Below are 20,921 nucleotides of genomic sequence, written 5' to 3'. Positions count from 1 at the left end.
ATCTGTTTTTTGTTGGCTGCCGACAGGACAGCCAACCCTTACGTCCTTTTCACAAGGCGACTTTTTCTCGTGACTGAACCATCTATATACACTTGTGACTCAGATTTCCAGGTTCAAACACTCGTAACGAGGAATCATTTATTGTTATAATAATCTAGGGCCCGGTTGCACAAAATTCGGTTTATTTCACGAGAACCAATCAGAGAAGGATTTTCTTAAAACACGGCTTCTCTGATTGGTTCTCGTGGAACTAATCACGATTAAAACTTAACCGGCATTAAGACAACCAAGAATCTGAGAAATTGGATGGCATGCTTACCGCAAGGCCAATCATTTCCCTGTTGTACTCTTGATCACTTACTGAATGTTCAGTAGGAAAATTTAGTTTCTGCTGTTTCAAGACTGCAATGTGGAATAGTTAACAAGAGCTTGGTTTTCAACTTGAATAGTTCGTTGTGAATTAGCTATTCATTCATTTAAGCGCAATAGATATAATGCGGGAGGATTTAACAGACCCAAAACTACTTCAAATCCGAATTTCAAATTAAGTCTCAGTGCCGGTTGCACAAATGCCGGCTAAATTTTAATCGTATTTAATTCCACGAGAATCAAGCAGAGAAGTTGTCTTATCAAAAAGACCTTCTCAGATTGGCACTCATGAAATTAATCATGGTTAAAATTCAATCGGCTTCTGTGCAACCGGGCTCCAAGGTGATTTTCATTTTCAGCTAAATATAAGTGCAAATAAAATGTTGAATTTCTCAGATTAAAATTATTGGAATTCAACTTTAATCTTATGAAGAAATAATCTAGTACTCATATTGAACTAACTTACTATAGAGATGACACTAGGTAAGTTATTTGATTGAAAAACACTCATTTCTAAAGCAATTATTGCTTTATTAAGTTAAATTTTTCTAAAAGATAACATTTCTGATATTTACAAAATATGAGTAAAATATTATAAAACATTTGTAACAAAATAAACAAAATACATGGGCGAAGGCACCAAAAATGGAGATAATATTGAATTATCAAGATCATAAGCCTTTTAAAAAAGGATACAGTTTTACACTATGACAGTGAGAAGAAAATTCGGCAGTAATAGTTCAAGGCATGATAAGGCACTTATTTTTTATAGTAATTTTATGATTTTGGATGAACAAATATTCGTGAAAGTAGTGTACAAAAGTAAGCGAAGTTGGACGGTAACATAAGAATTTCACAATATTCAATAATAATATTGAATGAAATTACAGTTTGTACAAAACTTTAAACTGTTACATGCTGACAGTATTTTAAATACATTCAACTGAATAAGTTGTAATGAAAATAAAAATCATTCTTGAAATAAAGAGGTTCAAATATGATACAGGAATGATTGAGATGACAAAATAATATTACGATGCGAACAAATTGAATAGGAAACTTAAAATTACAATTAAATTTACTGGAACAATGATAAAGCATATTGACAAAATGAGCATTTGAGTACTAAAATAGTTTCTTGAATTGTAATAAATTTACTTGTGACATATAAGTAAAAATATGCCAAATACATGAGTGAAATATAAATTTTATAATAATTCTAATGGCATGACATAATAAATAGTAGAGCTCAAATTATCTGAATCACTTCAAGAACAAAATGAGGCGAATTTCAGTTATATTCAAAAAGCATTACGGTAACACTCTTTCAGCAAAGTTCAATTTATACAGTAACCGGTTATAATTAGAGTAAAATATTATAATATATTTTTCTGAATTTTAATCAAAGTTATTTATTTATTTCCACAATTACAACATCAAATTAATGATTGGGAGAGAATCAACAGGATAAACCGAAAACTGTGTCTCTCCTTATTTTGATAACAATAGTCCAAATGAGGTTAAATTTCTCAAATTTATTTTTAAATTAAATCACTCATTTTATTGTGAAAATTCCAATTATCAGATTATTTAACCGAATGGAATCTTGTCCCAATTAATTCGGATGATTGGAGTTTTACTATAATTTCAAATTAACCAAAATCATAATTAATATTATCAAGAAAATAGGGAGTTCGTCATATTTGTAACTCAAGAACATATATGCTGAAAATGACTTAATTATTCGTCGAGGATGATGCTAAGGGATGAATATAATTTTAGATGGCTTACTAACGACCAGGCTGCTCATTTCTGTCTGTAAGCAAAGCTGGCCTCAAAAGCAGACGTGCTAAGACAGCAACTCACTCAAAAATATTAACGGAAAAATTGAAAATAGTAAAGTTTTATTCATAATTATTAAAATTTGAATAATATTAATTTATTCAAATGGGCAATTAAGTCGATTTCCATTATATTTTTTGCATAAAAATCTAAAAATGGTGATTGCACTGAACATTATTGCAAATTAAAATTATTAGTTTCAACTGTTTGAACTGAAAAAGAAGACAAGTGAGCTAATCTACTAATGTTGTAATCAACTCTGGCTTGCATGTGGACGATCAACTGAAAAACTGGAAATAATCTAAGCTCCAGGCCCTCAGCCCTGTTGCATGAGAATATACAATCGCATAAGTAGATATCCCATGGTATAGGGCATTTATGTCGCAACTTTTACTGTTATCTCAAGCCGATAGTTCATGTAATTCTTTCCCGTGAAGCTGTGTGACAATGGTAGTCTCTCATATACCTCCTCATTTCGGACTTTTAAAATAATATTATCTAATTTGGGAGAGAAATAGTACAAGGAGTATCCTTAGTTTTTCTTTCCCATTCAGTGCTTTATTGTAAAAATTATAATAATAAATAATAATATTGTGCCGTTCATACACTCTCTCCCCAAAAAAACAGTAGAATTCCACAATAATCAACAGAAATCGGCTTGAGATAACAGTAAAAGTTGAGACATAAACGCCCTATACCATGGGTTATCTACTTACGCTATTGTTTCTCTATGGTAATATTTCCTATTCTAATAACCAGCTGACTACTTAATTATTAGTTAGTGTTTTATCATGCAATAGGCCCCCAGCAATCGAATCCTTGAACAACAAGAAGTTATGAACTGTTATCTTCAATGTTCTCAATAATCAAACTATAAAATGAAAAAATCAAAATTCTACCACTTTTACCAATAATCGTTTAAATTATTATTGTTAAGATTGATCTTAGCTTAGACGAATTTAGATTTTGGATCTTTAATGTTTATTTTTTAATAATAAACTTCATTACGAATTGTATTAAACAAATAAATTAAATATTCAAAAGCCAAAGTTTGGGTAATGGGAAGAGAGGTTTCAACTCCAAAATTTCTAAAAGTAGAAAGAAATTATGAAAAATGATAATTTAGCATAAAAATATTAATTGCTAGGTATTAAACAATATCTCTAAACTAAGGAATCGTAATTTACTCATTAACTGTAACTACCTGAGAAAAAAGGTTACATTTTTAAACTAAAGAACACATAAATATGCGCTACGGTCATATCAAAGTAAACAAAGTCAACCGATTGACTGTGATCAGTATTTTCAGTCTAATCCACTGAATATCTGTCCATATTCCCTGAGGAAATTTTTCAAATAATAATGCTTAGTAATTTGGGAAAATGTTATATCCACATCTACTAAAGAGTTGTTCTAATCTCTAATTTCTTCCTAAAATTTCTATACGGTCACAATTACAAATACTCAAATCATAATTATTATTATTAGATCTAGAAGATAGGCCATTTAACATTAGTTGCGTTGACAAAGTACGTATTCCGTTCAAGCCACTGGAATACGAATGCCCAATTCGGGTTAACATTTGGATAATTAATTCTATCAGGAATTATTCAGGTTATTGAATACAAATTTGCCGCTTCTACAAGGAACTTCACTATGGATATCACAAACGACCTTTAAACATAACTATCACTGCTAATCACAAATTTCCAGACTTTTTCAGTTGAATACATGAGAAGATTTTTCTCAATAATAGAAGAGTTAAAAATTATGCTGGTAACTCACAAGTCAATATTAGCAGTTTTAGATTCAGTATGACCAACTTCTTCAACTTATATTATACTTACAGAAACTATGAAATATTCTTATTAATAATCAAATAAAAAGATGATCCTTATTATATCCGTTCTCTTAAATATGCACAAATGTAAATACCGTAACTATTGAAGGCAACTCTAATCAATATTCTTATAAATTTGAGGATTTCAACTATGATTTCAATTATTTATAAGGAAAAAGTGATAGGTTACATATAAGTGGAGTATCTTAATAGTAAGTTACACTATTTTTTATAAACTCCGTAAATGGCAGGAAAAATATCAAATTGTGAGGAATATTTCTTGCAGGTTTAGTGACAGGGCTGTAAATTTTCATGCAGATGCCATGATTCATTCGTAAGTTACAAGCAATCCTTGAGATGCCACAAAAACCTGGAAGGAAGTTTACTGAAAACTTCAGCCTTTTCCTGTCATGTACAGAGTTATTAAAAAAAATGTAACTTACTTTTGAGATACTCCTCGTACATAAAACATTAATGTACACGAATGACAAATAAACTCCCGGTGTCATACCATTTTCAAAGTCAAACATCAAGATTGAAGAAATTTGTCGACTAGTATCAAAATTGTAGATTTTATCAATCCACTAGATTTTTCATTTCAAAATTTTCAGTACCTACTATGTTGAAATTGCAATAAATCTCTAATTAATGAAATACAATAACATGTACGGTCGATAATACAACAAACTGCGATGTAAAAATATCAGTATCTGAAAAATATAATTATATTATTTCTATTAGTATATTCAATTCATTTACAGTAAAAATTCACATGGGACTATGAGAGCGGAATTTTGTTTAAACGAAAGTATAGTACTGCGATTTCCAACGAGTATTAAGCGGAAATATAAGTCTCATATTGAAACATTGATACAGACTAACCGTAGGCTACCCTTGGATGGGGATTAGGTTTTGGCACTACAAACTTAGTATTTCTCGATAGAAATTTACAATTTTTAGTTGAAATCATCAAATTATATGAATATAATTTTGAAAAGTACTAGAGTAGCCTACTTATTAAATATGATTATTTTTGAAAATTATTTTGTTATAATTCTGGTTAAAATCATAATTTAAATTTAAAAACCTTAATTGGATGTCATTAATTATCGTAATAATTTCAGATGAAATAGCCAAATTTGGGGATAATTTGAGAAACAAACTTTTTACTCAGAATCGGAAGAGTTGTAACACAGCCTTCTCCTGGCGAATATTGTTTTCTGACTGACAATGTTCTGCTGATGCCTGGCCCTGAGGTTGCTGTGACTCTGGCCGAGCAGAGATCTGTTGGCACTGAAGTCGAGCAGGTTGTTCTCGCTGGCTCCAACAATCGGAGTCGAATGCCCGATTCCTGGCATCTTCACATTCATCGGAGATCTGGTAGGCGTGCTAGATTTGATTACATGACGATTTCCAAACAGAACAGTACGAAGCCTCGTCCATAGCCTCATCAGCTTACTCACTGGATAGAATACTAAACTGTTTCCCAAATACCTCAAGCACCTCAAGAACTTCATCACTTTGCGAAGTTTCATCTTCTTTTGGACGAAGGGAGTTCGTAGGATGTCGTCGGCGGTCGGTCGCAGCCGGAAGTCCTGGCTCATCATGGCGGTGATGACCTGCACCAACTCGTTGGAGAGGCGCGCCGTCTGCACCTGGGGTATCTTGTCCTGCCGCAAGTGGTGCCACTCCTCACCGCAGCCGGGAAGCACCACGTCGCAAGCGATCTCCAGCACACTGATACCCAGGCTGAACATGTCGGCCGCCTTCGAGAATGTGCCCTGCATCACTTCAGGTGCTAGATACTTGGAATCGCCCTCCACCACCTCTTTCGGATCTCTAACCTGAGACAGATCCACTATCAATCCAAAATCACTCAACTTGAACAAACCGTCTCTCCCCAACAAAATATTGCCCAACTTGATATCCAGATGTAAGAGATTCATGTCATGGATATGTTTCACAGCATGTAGCATATCCAACAAAATATCCCACACCATCGACTCACTCACGTTGTGGTTTTCTTGAGAATAAATCTCCAGACTAGTCTCACAGAGTTCTAGTAAAATGAACAGATAGCCTTCGTCTTCCCACGCTTGATACATGCTGACAATGTTGGGATGCTTGGATAGCTGCTGATGTCGCATCACCTCTTCCAACACTTGTTTCCGATGAGTCTTGTTTCTAAAAGGCTCTTTGAAGATCTTCACCGCATACAAACTATTATCTTCTTTACTGCGCACTTTGTAGACAGTGCCAAAAGAGCCCTCACCGATTTTATGAAGAATCTCGTAGCACTGATAGAGATAGTTCTGGTCCCTCATGCGATTGTAGAGAGGGCTGGGAAATATGCCGTTACTGTGTTCGATGCCTACTATGCAGCGCGGCAGGTGGTAGATGGGCGTCGAACTACTCACTGTCTTGTACAGAATGCGCGGCGGTTTCAGTGTCTGATTCACTGGCTGGTTTTGTTTGGTGCCCAGGAATACACCGCTGTCTTCCAGGTAGGAGTGGTTCACCCCCGAACCGTTCAGTTGATTGAAAGACATGTTCATCAGATACCATCTAGTTCAAAATAATCACACAAATCTATACTGTACAGGTCACCAAGTCAAGTTCTTCATCCAATAAAATCAAGTTATCAAATCCCATTTAGAATAGATGGGCCTATTTCATTAATTGATCACTCTCGATGGCGATAAGTCAAGCATTATTAACAAAAACAAAACAATGACAGTCTATATCCCAACTCAATGATGACACCATAAATCAACCGCAGTAAACTCCAGCTTTGTAACACCAGACGCTCCAATGACTCTGAAAAAAAGTTCAAAGGAACTTTAGAAACTAAAAATATTGAAAAAGAAAACAGAACGATAAATGGATGATACAGAAGTATACTGCAGTTGAGTCATGGAGTCAAACAATATAAGATGGAAATAAAATTGTCATCAAACAAGAAAACATTGAAGCAAAAATGAGCTGCAAAATAATACTGGACACTGTTTTCTATATACTGTATAGGATTTCTTAACTATGAAATTGAAAACATGATAAAGACCTATTAAAATACAAACGATAGATACAAAATGAAAAATTTATTCTATGAGGGTGGAAATCACTTGAATTCAATTCTTGAGAAAAACTATTTAGTATTAAAATTGTAGGTTACATAACTCAGAAACTGGACTTTAATGTAGGCTTTTCAAAAAAATAGAATAGGCCTAATATAATCTTTGTTGAGAGATAATTTGAAACACAAAACCATAGTAGAAAATGAAAACTAAATTTTGTCTATAGAATAAAACCAATTGTATAGACAATCTCACATGACTTATCTGTAATATTATCTGTACCATCAATATTAAGAAAGCATTGTTTAGAAACAGAATTACAATACTAAACATATTTCAAAATCCTCCCCTATAGAATTTAAAAATCAAATAGCACTAAATTTCTGTATGTTGATATTTAAAAAAAAATGGAACTCAAGGAGCTGATAAGGTAGCAAAGTTACATTAAGAGAGCTGAAAAAAGTTAGAATATAGCATCATTTATTCTTTACTAAACATTTCAGTAAATTCTTCAACAAAGGTCTAGTCTAAAACATTTTTTATACAAATCGATGTTCCAAGAAAATTAAATAAGGAAAAAACGTTTTGTACCAAATAAAACAGTAGAATTTGACGATATATGTGTTTTTATTTTATTATGGAACGGTTCTAAAACATCGACAGTGACTCTTGTCTTCTTTATTCAAGTGAATTTTAAAGAGAAGAACATTCAATTTTTCCTATTCTGCCATAAATTCTCTAGAAATTAACAAAAATGTTGATAATTTTAAATTGGTCTCAACAAAAACTATTAAGATAACTTTTCTGGTTGGAATAGATTCTTCCATTCAATGATCTAGAGCTAGAGGAATATCCCTAGAGTTCAATGTTCATAACATCTATAGGATTACCATGAAAATCTGTACCAGATAAACTTATTCAAAAATTCGTAAATGAAATAACCTATCATTGTTGTATTTTGCATTCTATATTTCAAAATAAAGAGTCAATACATTTCAAATACAAACGAATGCCCCAATTTAAAATATATATAATTATATCTCTTCATAAAAAGCTGGTGCATACAACCCAATTCACATTCAATAAGTCACATTAGCATCAAGTTTGTGATGACGTATTATAAGAGTTACCTATATTATGTGCCCTTCTTTCAAGGATCGAACGACTTCTAGAAGAAAGCATAGAATAAAACAATTGTATAAGTTTTCTCTGATGATAGTCTTCATCCCAGACTGTTTACAAGATGTCTGTCTTCTCAGACTGTAACTAATGCATAGTTGAAAAATCGGTTTATGTTTCTTCCTTATCAAGTGTTGATATTGATAAGCTGAAAAATAGAAAAACTGATGCAGAATGCAGTAGCTACAGATCAAGAAGACATCTTGGCAATAGTCTAGGATTAATTTGGGAACCGCCAAGGTCTAAGTGTCGTCCGAGCCTTAATAGAAGGGCACATTAAAAACTCGATCATGCTGTAAATAGCTAATTTGATGTGAAATTGATATAGGCCTATTTGTACTGTTTTCTTGAGTAAATATAATTGAGATTGGATTATGATTCTTGAATTAGGTACTTTGTATGAACTATAGAGAAATGTTGATCTATCCTTGTAGAGTATAACAGAAAACTTTTGAATTACTAAAATAAAAGTCAGTGTATTTGTTATTGTAAGCAAATATAATAAAGGGTTGAATTTAAATAAATTGAGTCCTGTATGTCTAAGTTTCAAGCCATGTCCAATTTTCAAACTAGGCTATTTGTTTATAGAATTGTAGACAATTGCGTCAAAACTGATAAGTTAATCCTCGAATACCTATATCTTTTTAAAACTATATTTTATTTTACTATCATATTTTAACTACCTTAACTAAGCTTAGTTAAACCTATCATCTTTTCAGCTTAATTTATTTAAATCAACCTTGAACTTTAAAATTTTGTTTTATAAGTATAATAGCTTTATAACTTTTGTTACTAACCATTTTTGGTTAAATTTGAAAACTACCTACATAAACAAAAGCCCATTTATAAAAATCCAGGTAAATAAACAACAGACTTTATAATACAATCAATGTTGTGAAACAAACACTTTTCAGAGGTTAGCTAAACATGACAGGGAGCATTTAAGTTAATTGCCATGACATCTAAAAACTTTAAACATCAAGTATACTTTGAGACTAATTCTAATAAGAATCTCAAATTTATAACATCCTGGTATAAATTCTAGATAGCATTTATCACAAAGAAGAAACTTTATCAAGATGCAATCTGCAAACAAAACCTTGTATGTTGCCTTTCGGCAAAACATTAGTCACATTTTTGTCACCGGTAAGTAATGTTGATATAAGCAAAATTTATAATGTAGACAGAAGTTTTGAATTACCTGTAGAGCACAATGAAGATCAACAACACAGAATAATTAAACAAATAATCATTATTCAGTAACAAGAATAAATTTTGTCAATCTTCGACACACAATACAAAACAATCAGCCTTGCAGGAAGCCATTTTGTTCCCCCACTCCTACAAGGTTTGCCATCATTTATCACATCACTGCTAAGGCGATATCATCTACTTTTTATAATTTATATAATTGATGAAGATTCACAGATACTTAACATTAGATACTAAGAATTATTTTATATTGCATCATTTCTACAGTTCTTTCTTATTAAATCGATTTTCCATAACTTTCATGATTGATACATCTTTGATATCCGGTTTACTCTATCTCGAGCTCACTCTAGCGTCATTCTGTCTCTTTTCAATAGCACTCTTCGATCAAAAATGTCTTCCTCGCGTACCTTTTGCACTTGCGCAGATCGAATGTTTATTTCAAATTATTTAAAAGATACATCAGATTAGAATTGAAAAAAGGTGTAAATTGAAATGAGATGTTAGATTTTGTGTTAAAAATAACAATACTTCAATAATATTTTAGAAATATACAAAACATTCACAATTTAAAATATTATTAATTTCATTGTAGAGTACCATCACATGTGTTGAGCTTGCGAATAAATTCCGCGAAGCAGACGGTCATTCACCGCCCATTCACAAATCACTGTTCTTCCTTCTTCATCGTCCATCTTTGCAAAGTGGCAATCGTCGAACAAAGCTCCATATTGGCGTCCTTTCTGTAATTTTTTGCTTAAAATATATATTTGATTATTTGTTAGTGATTATTAGCAGACTTTGTTTTCATTTGTGCAATATTGTACAAGATATTAACTCTAAATTGCCTAGTTCTTATTTTATCAACTTCCACATAAATACAGGTGAGACTCTTGATCATTGATTTTTCTTTCTTGCTATAGGAATTATAGGCTTCTAGTAAAAAGTGGGAAATGCTCCAAAAATTATTTTTATTTTTAAAGTTATCAATCTTTTGATGTTCAATAATATATTTCTTGCTTGATTAATAATATTTTCTCTTTGAACCAACGAATTTCTCAATTCTACCTATGAGAAGTTCTAAAACAATTGCATCTAGGCGGCAACGAGATTAGACGACTGTCTGTAAACATGAGTTATTTCGTCTCAGCTATCGAGTATCGCCATGTTTTTTGATCAATAATGCTTTTAGTAGTCATTCCTATAATTAATTGTATGTTTATAGCATGAGGCTATTTGTACTATGCAGTAATTTATAATAACAATTGCCATTATATAACCACAACAGCAGACTAGACGCCTTATATTATTCTGCAGTCAAAATACTTCATGATTATACTGCAGTCTTCACTGCTTTAAAGACTTAACTCATGTGTCTCAAAAAAATACTCAATATTTGGTAATGTGATATATTTGGAATCTCAATTGGGGCTAATGCTAAAGTCTTTAATATACTACAATAAGAGTCCAAAGATTAGTTGCACGAAAAACTTTATTCATTTGTATTAATACAGAAATTCTTTATTTTGCTTCAAGAATTGTGTTGATTACATTTATTCTCTTGCATAAAAAACTAGTAGGGTAGGTCATTGATACACTACTAATTACCTAGTAGTCAGTACTGTAACTTGATATTTTTTTCTAGAGCCTTGAAATGAATCAAATTAAGATCTTGAAATGAATTGATTTATTTGATTTCCAGACAATGAGCCGTCACCGTGAATGGGACCCGTCCTGCAAAGTTTACGTGGGTAACTTGGGCAACAATGCATCCAAACATGAGTTGGAGGATGTATTCACAAAGTATGGACCACTAAGAAATGTATGGGTGGCCAGAAATCCTCCTGGTTTTGCATTTGTCGAGTTCGAAGACCCCAGAGATGCCGAGGACGCCGTCAGAGGACTGGATGGAACGTAAGTCGAGAGCATTAATTATAAATTAACTTCCTTTTTTTAAATTAATCAACTAATATTTTCTTTTTGTAGCTTATCTTTTATAAGATTTAGGTGAGCGACTGCATGTGTGTGGGACTGAGACAAAATTATAACTCAGCTGTTGAACTTTTGTAATCATTCAATCCTGATTAATTCCAGTAGAACCAATCAGAGAGCCATCTTTTTGAAATTGTCTTCTCTGATTTGGTTTACGAAATTAATCAGGATTAAAATTTAACCGGCTTTTGTGCAACCGAGCCTTTGTGAAAGAAATTTTTGTATTCCTCTAGGAATTAATCTCAATCCACTGTGATTAGATAGAACCTTTTTGTAAGCAATATAATTAAGCTATATTATAATAATTTCTTCTTTCGTAACGATTTTTTTAAGCTTCTGTGCTCAGAGCTAAGCACGGTCCCCCGATATTCCTGTTCAAAATGAATTATTGATTCTTTATTGTAAATTAACGAAGTCTTCTGATTGTTGGATTCATAATCATAAAAGCTATTTAAAAGTTACTCAAAGCAAATTGAGCAAATCTTTTTAAATCTTCCAGGATAGGGAAGCTATAAAACGCATGTGATTTTATTAAATGCCATAGTTCAAAACAGTTCATGTAATCTGACTTTCTTTCTACTAAGTACTTATAGTGATTTCTCCTTTCCAATAGGCTATAAAAATCTATTCTAGTTTTTAAAAGCAAGTGGAGCATTACATTTTTGTATCTTATTTTGTTTCTTCAATCATTGAGATTTGATTAAATGATTATCAATGAATCTTAATTTAATTTCAGACGTTGCTGTGGCACACGTATTGTTGTGGAAATGTCAACTGGCAGACGTCGGAGCGGAGGTGGTGGGGGAAGGGGGGCCAGAAGGAGTCCAATCAGAAGGTATGTTCGACAATCATTTTTTGTTATTTCACCTATATCCAGCCTTTATGAGTCATTCAGTAGAGCATTAGCATACTATTCAAGTTACTGAATTCTTCCTCCCATGCTATTTCATAAAATTTGATCTTTTTGAGTTATCACAAAAATACATTTTTTATATGGGATATATAATATCTCATCACATAATTATAAAATATCAAATTTTCATATATACTTGATGATATACTTGTGGAACGTTACGTAATTTTATATGTGTATACTAATTATTTTTGTTAACATATTTAGGCAAGAATGGAAAACCCAACATAACTACCTAAATGTTCATTGTTAAATGCAATAGTATATTTTTAAAATCCTTCACTTTTACATCCAATATTATATTTGATGCACGCAAATATTTAAATTGGTAACACATTCTTGACAAAATATTGAATTCATGTAGCGTATAGAATAAATTGGTAGAAGTTTATGAAATGTGATCTGAATAGTGTTGATTATGGAAAGTTCTTATCTGATTCGTGTTTTTGTATTTATCACTTCAGTTTTCATTAGATATGATAATAGTGAAAACTGTACCATTTTATAATATCAATGGATAGAATGCAAAGTGATGATTATAATACAGAGCTATACAAAAGTCTCGCAACGTGTAAGTAGCTCATTGACATTGAAACCGATTTCTAATCATTGTAACGGGTTTTACGGTTGACCACTAACGAAAGGACAAGTGAGTCTAACTTGTGTGAACGGACTTACTTGTCTTCGAACGAAAAAGACATTCACGCGAAATGCTTCGTACATGAAGAATCTATTTGACAGCAGCTTCTAAAATAGAATTGACAACCAATAACAATGGATAAACCACTGGAAAATTACACATAATAATAATGAATAATTTAACCTCAGAGCAGCGGAGAACAAAAAACAAAAACTTAATCTCAAAAAATGTTTTTGCTGATGACACAACATGTGTGACGAACATTCTCAACACATTTGTCTGTCGTTAGTGGCCACCATAACTGTAACTTGAAACTTGTGTCGAGTTTTCTTCATTTGGTGACATTTTCTTCATCAGATCAAACTCAATTTCAAGTTAGTTGCTAGAAGTAGTAGTCCTGGTGATGAGAAATGCCTATCTTCTTGATATTTAACCCATTATTATATTAGGAAAGAATTGCTCATTAGCATAGCCACCTGTAATACAAGACCGCGGCCTACGATATTGCAACGTCGCAGTGTAGGCCTAGAATCTAATACATGATTGTTGAAAAAGATTTAAAAAAATACCAGCTGATCTTTTTCACCAATCATGTATTAGATTGTAGGCTTACACTGCGACGTTGCAATATCGTAGGCCGCGGCCTTGTATTAGAGGTGGCTATGTCATTAGTCTCTTTAGACTAGATTGCAATAAAAATTGGGGGGGGGGGAGGGATGGGAAAAAATCAAACTGAAGAATCAAATCAGTGTTAAGGTGACTGACTGTTGTCCGGTGGCATGTTCAAACAAAATCACAAATTCAATCTTTTTACAAATCTATTTTGTCACATTTACATTGCTCTAATAATTATGCGCGCGATTTTTGGGTCTCTCTTAATGAACAGGAAAATTAACTTATATATTGCATGCATATTCTCTTATTACTGTTCACTGAAAAATGATCTGACAGTCTGGTTTCAAGTAGGCTCTAGAAAGTAGTTAATGATGATTTATTTTAATTTAACGTTGATTTATTTTCAGGACTTGTCATGTTTATTCTGCTTATAATCTCATCATCTTTATTCCTTTTGTTGATTTTTATTTTTAATGTTGAACAATACGTTGAAATTTTCATTCACAAAGCTCTCTTGATATTATTTCCTTTTAGGAGGGTGTATTGATCTTGGAATTATTGAGGGTTGTGATTTGGTTTATTCATAAATCATTCACAAGAGTAAGGCTAAGCGCACACCATTTAGTCTAGACAAGACATGATCAGACACGTTTAGTCACATTACTTCACATTGTTGCTTATGACGCAACTCACATTGATTATTCATTCATGTCAACTATGTGTAGTATTGTGACTAAACGTGACTAGTCTTGTCATGACTAGCCTAAGGCTGGTCACACACCGATTACTAAAGACAAGAATAGTCACGTTTAGTCACAATATTTCACATTGTTGCTCATGACGCAACTCACACTGATTAGTCATTGCAATTCGACATGACTCCATAAGCAACTATGTGAAGTATTGTGATTAAACGTGACTAGTCTTGTCTTGACTAATCGGTGTGTGACCAGCCTTAGTGATCAACTTTAATCAAACTGGAGTTTAACTTTAATCAAATCGCAGTACAGTAAAACCTAAAACTTATTCGAAGAAAAAGTAGTATCATAATTGGGTATTTTAGAAGGCTGAAGCGGGTTTTAATCACATTGGGCAACTTTCTTAAAAGACAATATATTTTGAAATTAAGTGACGAGATTAATTGAAATATTGATATTTTTTTTCAAAACCAACATTATACATTCATCATTTTAGTCTTGAGTAGAAGATGGTGGTGAATTTACTCCATAAAAATTTATCGTTTATCATGTAACTATCTACAATAATTTGTGATGACGTTCATGAAGTTGTTTTTATTCTAGATGGCAATTTATTTCTCATTAATTCTGGCCAAATTGAAAAGCTGAGATTCTTCATTAATTTTCCAGCCATATTTTTTGTCAGTTGTTGAATATCATGAAAGACCAACCAGATGATTACCAATTAGGTAATAAAGTATTGTAGTTGAAGATGCAATATGCTTCAGGAAGTATTTATATTAACGGATCTATTCATACTTTGAATTTGACTGGAGTTACAAGTTTCAAGTGCTTCCTCATTTAGCTTCCGTAATCTCAAAATCTTAGATCATCAATGAGTGTTTCATCAATCTCTTGAGATTTATATTCTATTTTCATTAAACTCTTGATGAAAATAATGAGGAAGAATAAATCATACATAATGCACACTAGTATTTTCAATTTTATTATTTTTGTTGAAATGCAAAGCTTAAAATAGTAATATTTTATAATGGATATCAGGATTAGAATTTAATCATTTGTTTTAACCGGCGGTGAAAACCGGGAAAAACGTTGAATGTACAGGAATTTTCTGAGCCTGATTCAGTGGGCACCCTGAATCAGCTTTGTAATGAATGTACTTTTGGTATCAGAACTTGCCTGTTCACTGAATAGCTTGGTACCTGTTCACTGGCCCTAGTTTCAAGGTAGAAAGAAACGAAGATTGTTTTGTTTCAAAGATTTTTGAACATAAAAACAGTTTGTATTCTTGATATTGTTTCTGAAACTTTGATTTATAAAATATCAATCTATGAAGAAGTCACAGTTTTTTGAAAAACGATTGTGTAGAAAATGTGTATGAAACGCTCCGCCGGCAACGGAGAGGTACCGGGTTCGATTCCCGGTCTGGGCGTAATTTTTGGACTGTTTCATTCTTCAAATATCCTTCTCAGATTTCCGATTTAGTTCTTCGGTCAATATTTACAGTAGTAAAAGTCCTTAGTTCTATTTATATAGCTTTCATTGGATATTTGAAATAATAATTATAAAGTAATATGGCCCGGTTGCACAAAAGCCGGTTAATTTTTAATCGTGATTGAGTTCACGAGAACCAATCAGAGAAGGTGTTTTTGAAAAGACGGCTTCTCTATTTATTAAGCTTTCATTGAATATTTGAAATAATAATTATAAAGTAATATGGCCTGGTTGCACAAAAGCCGGTTAAATTTTTAATCGTGATTAAGTTCATGAGAACCAATCATAGAAGGTGTTTTTAAAAAGACGGCTTCTCTGACGGTTCTCGTGGAATTAATCACGGTTATAATGTAACCGGCATAATGTGTTTCAATTTGAAAGTAGGAGAGAGTGAAGACGGTTCTCTGTTTACAATTTATAATGAAGAATCTCAGCTTTGTTTTGAATTAGTTTTTGAACAATTTTTAGTTAGGTTGATGGCATTTAACGAAAGAAAGTAGAAAAACGCAGACCTAGCTGAAATGACGCTTTGAATAACCGTAACATTTGCACCATTGCAGGAGCGAACTTGAATCTGCTTGCTCAGCAAAACTACTTGAAAAACAACTTCTACAACAACTACTACTCCTACTACCACCATCACCACATCCACCGCCATCCTTCGTCGGGCTTCTTCTTCTACTTGCTCTTCTTCTACTTAATCTTCTTTATCAGCCGCCCTGAAGTGCACAACTCTAAACTCTCTTAACACCCCAATTGAAAACCACCAACCAACCAACCATCACAAGGTTGTTGCACCAAGCCACTATCATGTCAACCAACTACCGCCCGTCCGCCCGCCCGTCTAAGCGCTCGCCCATCATACAACCAACACAACCAACAACCATCGCTCCACCACTTTGTAAATTAGGTATTTCCAGTCTCTTCATTTCTATACAGTCATGATGAGCGATTAGCCAAAGTACATCAATCGTTTGATTGTAGCCAGCAAGGTATCTAAAAATACAGTAACCAGTTCGCCTTTTGATTTTGAGTGGTTTGCGTTGAAACCAAAACATAAATTAGATTACTTCGTTTCGTTTAAAGGCAACAAGTTATTGAAATAGTGGTACAAAATTCGCCAATTGGTTTTGAGTGGTTTGTGTTGAACCAAATTAAAAATATCACATTAGCTCTTTTGATTGTAGTGAACAAGGTATCAAATTAACGCTACATATTCATGCTGACTGATTTATTTTGTTTTTGATTTTTGTATTACATTTTAAGAAGGTTGGTGTAAAATGTTACATGTACCAGTAGAATAAACTGCTTTATGGTTTTGGATTTAAGTTAGTTTTGAAAGTCTTGCTTATATCTTGCGGTTATCTGCTCTAAAATATGTCTCGTAGAGTAAATTACAATTCAGTTGATAAATCGTTTAAGGCTGTGCAAAGTTTAAAAATAAAATTTCTACTGGTGATATTTTTTAAAGTTTTTCGATTTGTATACTATCAAGCTATCAAAATGAAAAAGTTTTCTCAGGAAAACATTTTTTTCCGATCATTACTTTTTGAGATTGAGCGCCTAAAGTTTAAATTTTTGGAACAGAACATTCAAGTTCGATAAGAGATAAATCAATGAGATTTAGAGGATAGATTCTTCATGGTATTGTTGATCTAATAAAACAAAAATTTCCAGACAATATCAATTTTTGAGAAAGTTATTCAATTTACTAAAAATGACCAAAAATAACTTCTAGTTGAGTTATTTTCGGTAAATTGAATAACTTTCTCAAAAATTGATATTTTCAGGAAATTTTTTGTTTTATTGGATCAACAATACCAAGAAGTATCTATCCTCTAAATCTCATTTATTTATCTCTTACCGAACTTGAAATGTTCTGTCCAAAAAATTTAAACTTTAAAATTTAAACTAAGCGCTCAGTCTCAAAAAGTAATGATCGGAAAAAATGTTTTCCTGAGAAAACTTTTTCATTTTGTTATCTTGATAGTATACAAATCGAAAATCTTTGAAAAATATCACCAGTAGGCTAGAAAGTTTATTTTTAGCCTTTGTACAACCTTAAATAATAATTATTATGATGGTAAAATTCGTGCAATCTAAATCAGCTTTATTTCCTAATACACTTGGAAAGCGACAAACTGAAGCTTTTGGACAGATTTTGATACTCTATCAAATGAACGATAAATTGAATTTTTTTTATTTTGTTCTCGAAAGAGATTTCTGAAATGGCCAGATCAGATCCCGTTTAAACCTATTTAATGAGGAACTCTTGTACTGAAGTACAGTTACCTGTTTCCTTTTGATGAAGATTTTGTTGAGCGCATCTTATGAATTTATGAATTGACCTGGAATGTCTTCCCAGTATTCAAGTATAATTAATTTTTTATTTAAACACAATGCCTGAAGATACTAATTCTGAGTGCTTGTGTGTGCATGCACGTGATTTTTGCAACTTGTTTCTGTCCTTCTCATGTTCATAGACTGTTCACAATTTTATTGAAACGTTATTAATTTTGCATTACAAGGTACAGTACTTTTTATCTTGTTAATGCTCATGTATTCAAAATAATTTTAGTCATCATTATCATACGAAGGTGTTGTGAACTTCATAGAAAATTCTTAGTTTTCAATTATTATTTTTCGTGAAAATTTGGCTAAATTCACTGCAAAGTTGACCTGCTTGTAAAATTAAATAGTACCGGTAACTTACAACTATTATTTAGTTTGTTGATTTCAATCTCATTTGTTGTTTTGGAAAAGTATAACTTTCAAATAGCCCAATACTTTTCTTCATTTGTGAACATTTTTTCCCCAAGGAAACAGTACTTCTAACCTGTAAGTCAAACTTCATCAAATTATCCCATGTTTCTTAATTAATTTGTGTTGTGGGAAATGAATGATTTTATTAATATACAAAATCAAACATAGGTGTTTCATTTGCATACCATCTTGATCAGAGATATCTGCATGATATGTGAGACGATTCAATCCAAAAACAGTTTGTGTTTCGGTGTATATTTTTTAATTTTTTGTTATTTATCCTAAACTAACATTTCACGTACCAAAACTCCGATGTAAGCAAGTCTTTCTAATTAAATCCACCTATTGATTAGATTTACCATGTACAGAGTTAATTTTTAATTTTGGTGGCATAATGATTGAGAAGGTTTTCCATTAGATATGGTGATTAGGGTGTTGTTGATGTGGTTACATCCTGCTGACGGGTTTTGCTTGCAATTGTAGGTCGCGCTCGCCGTATGCTCGTCGTCGGTCTTCGATGAGTCGCTCGAGGTCTCGCAGCCCTGTGCGCAGGTCCAGATCCTATTCCAGGGACCGCCGATAATTTTATGTAAGTAATTACTAACTAATATTAATCATAGAGGAAAGATAGCATAAGAAGATATCCCATGGTATAGGGCGTTTATGCTCCAAATTCAAATGTCAACTCAAGCCGTCCTTTAGTGAGGTCCACGTTATAGGACCGGTTTCCGAGCTCGGGATTTGGCTAAGTTCTAGACTTCAAGCAGCTGGAGTCAGAAAATTGGCTTTCCGAAACGGAGCGTAGTCGTAGTCATTGTCATAGTCACATTTGAATTAAATTTTGAAAAACTAGAAAATTGAAAACAAAAATAAAGTAATGAGAAAATAGTGTAAAGTCTCAGCTAACTAAAATATATTATTGTAATGTTGGAATTCTTTATCAACTGAACAACTGAATTTGATCAAAATATACAATTACAGTAATATTGTAGTTTCCAAGGCTTCTTTAGGAAAAGTAAGAGATTTCAACAAAAAATGACTTTTCATTAATATCATAAAATACTTCAGAGGAAAAGCTAACTAAGCAAAAACATATCGACAATTGCTTGTTATGTACCTAATTTAAGTAAAATATTGATGTGTCATATTCTTTAGTTAATTACCCTTCGATTTAGTTCGATTACCATATTTTAATGTACGAATATTACTATTAGTTTTGTATTTTGTTGCAGGACGATACATCTGCATTATTGAGTACGTGTGTTGATGAAGCAAGAAGATTTTTATTATGTGTGAGCATTTACTCTGAATTTTGTATTTATTTGGAGTACGGTATCCATCTTAATTAGAAGTTTTATTGAACAAAGTGAACTATTCCCAATATTAAGCTATTATTATAATGAATTAGATTGATGTTTCAGTAGAAAAATTTCGTCATAAAGTATTTGAACACAATACATATGTGTTTCTAATGAAATCCCTATAATCGTATTTTGCTGTGTATCAAAGCTTTTAGATTAAAACTTGGTCGGGCACTGTTTTAACCTAGTGATTATTCAGTTTATTTGCTAACTTATCAGTAGGCCTAAGTCTATAAGCTACAACTGCTTTTATGTTTATAATATAATTAATAAAGACTGTTTAAGCACACAGTAAGTGTTATTTTTTAATGAAGGTTTCTAAAAATCACCCCTATTTCGCATTTACCTTGTGGATTAGTCTAGTTGACTAGACTATTTATCTAGCATCAGGTGAATGTGGCATTATTGTATTATTATAAGAGAGAGTAGGGGTGTGTTTTTTATTTGATTATTAGCTAATATTTGAAGCTCTACTTCCAAGAAGACTGATGCCCGGTGAAGTTGAGCCTGGTCCACACGCAACGATATATTGCACCAATCTTATCAGTACCGTCCATATTGTTACAAAAATTGGAGCGTATGGACGGAAGATTGATGTGATTGAGAGAGATTGATCGTGTTATATCGGGGTTGAACAGTTGATCGAAAACTTGATCAATTATGGTTTGAGCAATTATGTCATGAAGAGCTCAATATCAAAAGCGAAAAAGGTCCATTTATTCAAGCTGATCATAAAAAATGTTTAGTATCACAACATATATACCTGTATTAAACGACAAAACTAATCACCACTGTTTTACAAGCCCACCTTGCCAGCAGTTACTTTTAAATAAGACATTTTTCTCACTATGACAGAGTAAGCTTCTTATTTTTTTTTTAGCAATAAAAGTGTGTACTGTACTTGCTATTATTATTAAGTGTTATTACAG

General features: G+C 32.4%; 2 protein-coding genes across 3 annotated transcripts; one reads left to right on the top strand and one right to left on the bottom strand.

Moving 5' to 3' along the window:
* Positions 1-1,158: 1,158 nt before the first annotated feature.
* Positions 1,159-9,835, bottom strand: LOC111064290 (membrane-associated tyrosine- and threonine-specific cdc2-inhibitory kinase). The gene is made up of 2 exons (XM_022352000.2): positions 9,506-9,835; positions 1,159-6,868 (listed from the first exon to the last, which is right to left on the bottom strand). Exon 2 carries the CDS (start codon positions 6,604-6,606, stop codon positions 5,218-5,220), a length of 1,389 nt encoding a protein of 462 aa, XP_022207692.1. The 5' UTR covers positions 6,607-6,868; positions 9,506-9,835; the 3' UTR covers positions 1,159-5,217.
* Positions 9,836-9,888: 53 nt separating this feature from the next.
* Positions 9,889-20,283, top strand: LOC111064289 (RNA-binding protein 1). 2 transcript variants are annotated; one of them, XR_005571857.1, is made up of 6 exons: positions 10,180-10,400; positions 11,219-11,430; positions 12,245-12,343; positions 16,429-16,778; positions 19,115-19,220; positions 19,864-20,283. XR_005571857.1 is itself a non-coding variant. In XM_039433191.1 (5 exons), exons 2-4 carry the CDS (start codon positions 11,222-11,224, stop codon positions 19,212-19,214), a joined length of 408 nt encoding a protein of 135 aa, XP_039289125.1. In that variant the 5' UTR covers positions 9,889-10,400; positions 11,219-11,221; the 3' UTR covers positions 19,215-19,220; positions 19,864-20,283. The 2 variants fall into 2 exon arrangements, 1 of the variants encoding a protein (XP_039289125.1); XM_039433191.1 differs by lacking the exon at positions 16,429-16,778 and having other exon boundaries at positions 9,889-10,400.
* Positions 20,284-20,921: the final 638 nt, after the last annotated feature.

Source organism: Nilaparvata lugens, chromosome 7 (genome assembly GCF_014356525.2).
Source record: "Nilaparvata lugens isolate BPH chromosome 7, ASM1435652v1, whole genome shotgun sequence".
In the NCBI taxonomy this organism is placed as follows: Eukaryota; Metazoa; Arthropoda; class Insecta; order Hemiptera; family Delphacidae; genus Nilaparvata; species Nilaparvata lugens.
The sequence above is the reverse complement of the archived record's forward strand: the minus strand, read 5'-3'. Positions and strand labels throughout refer to the sequence as shown.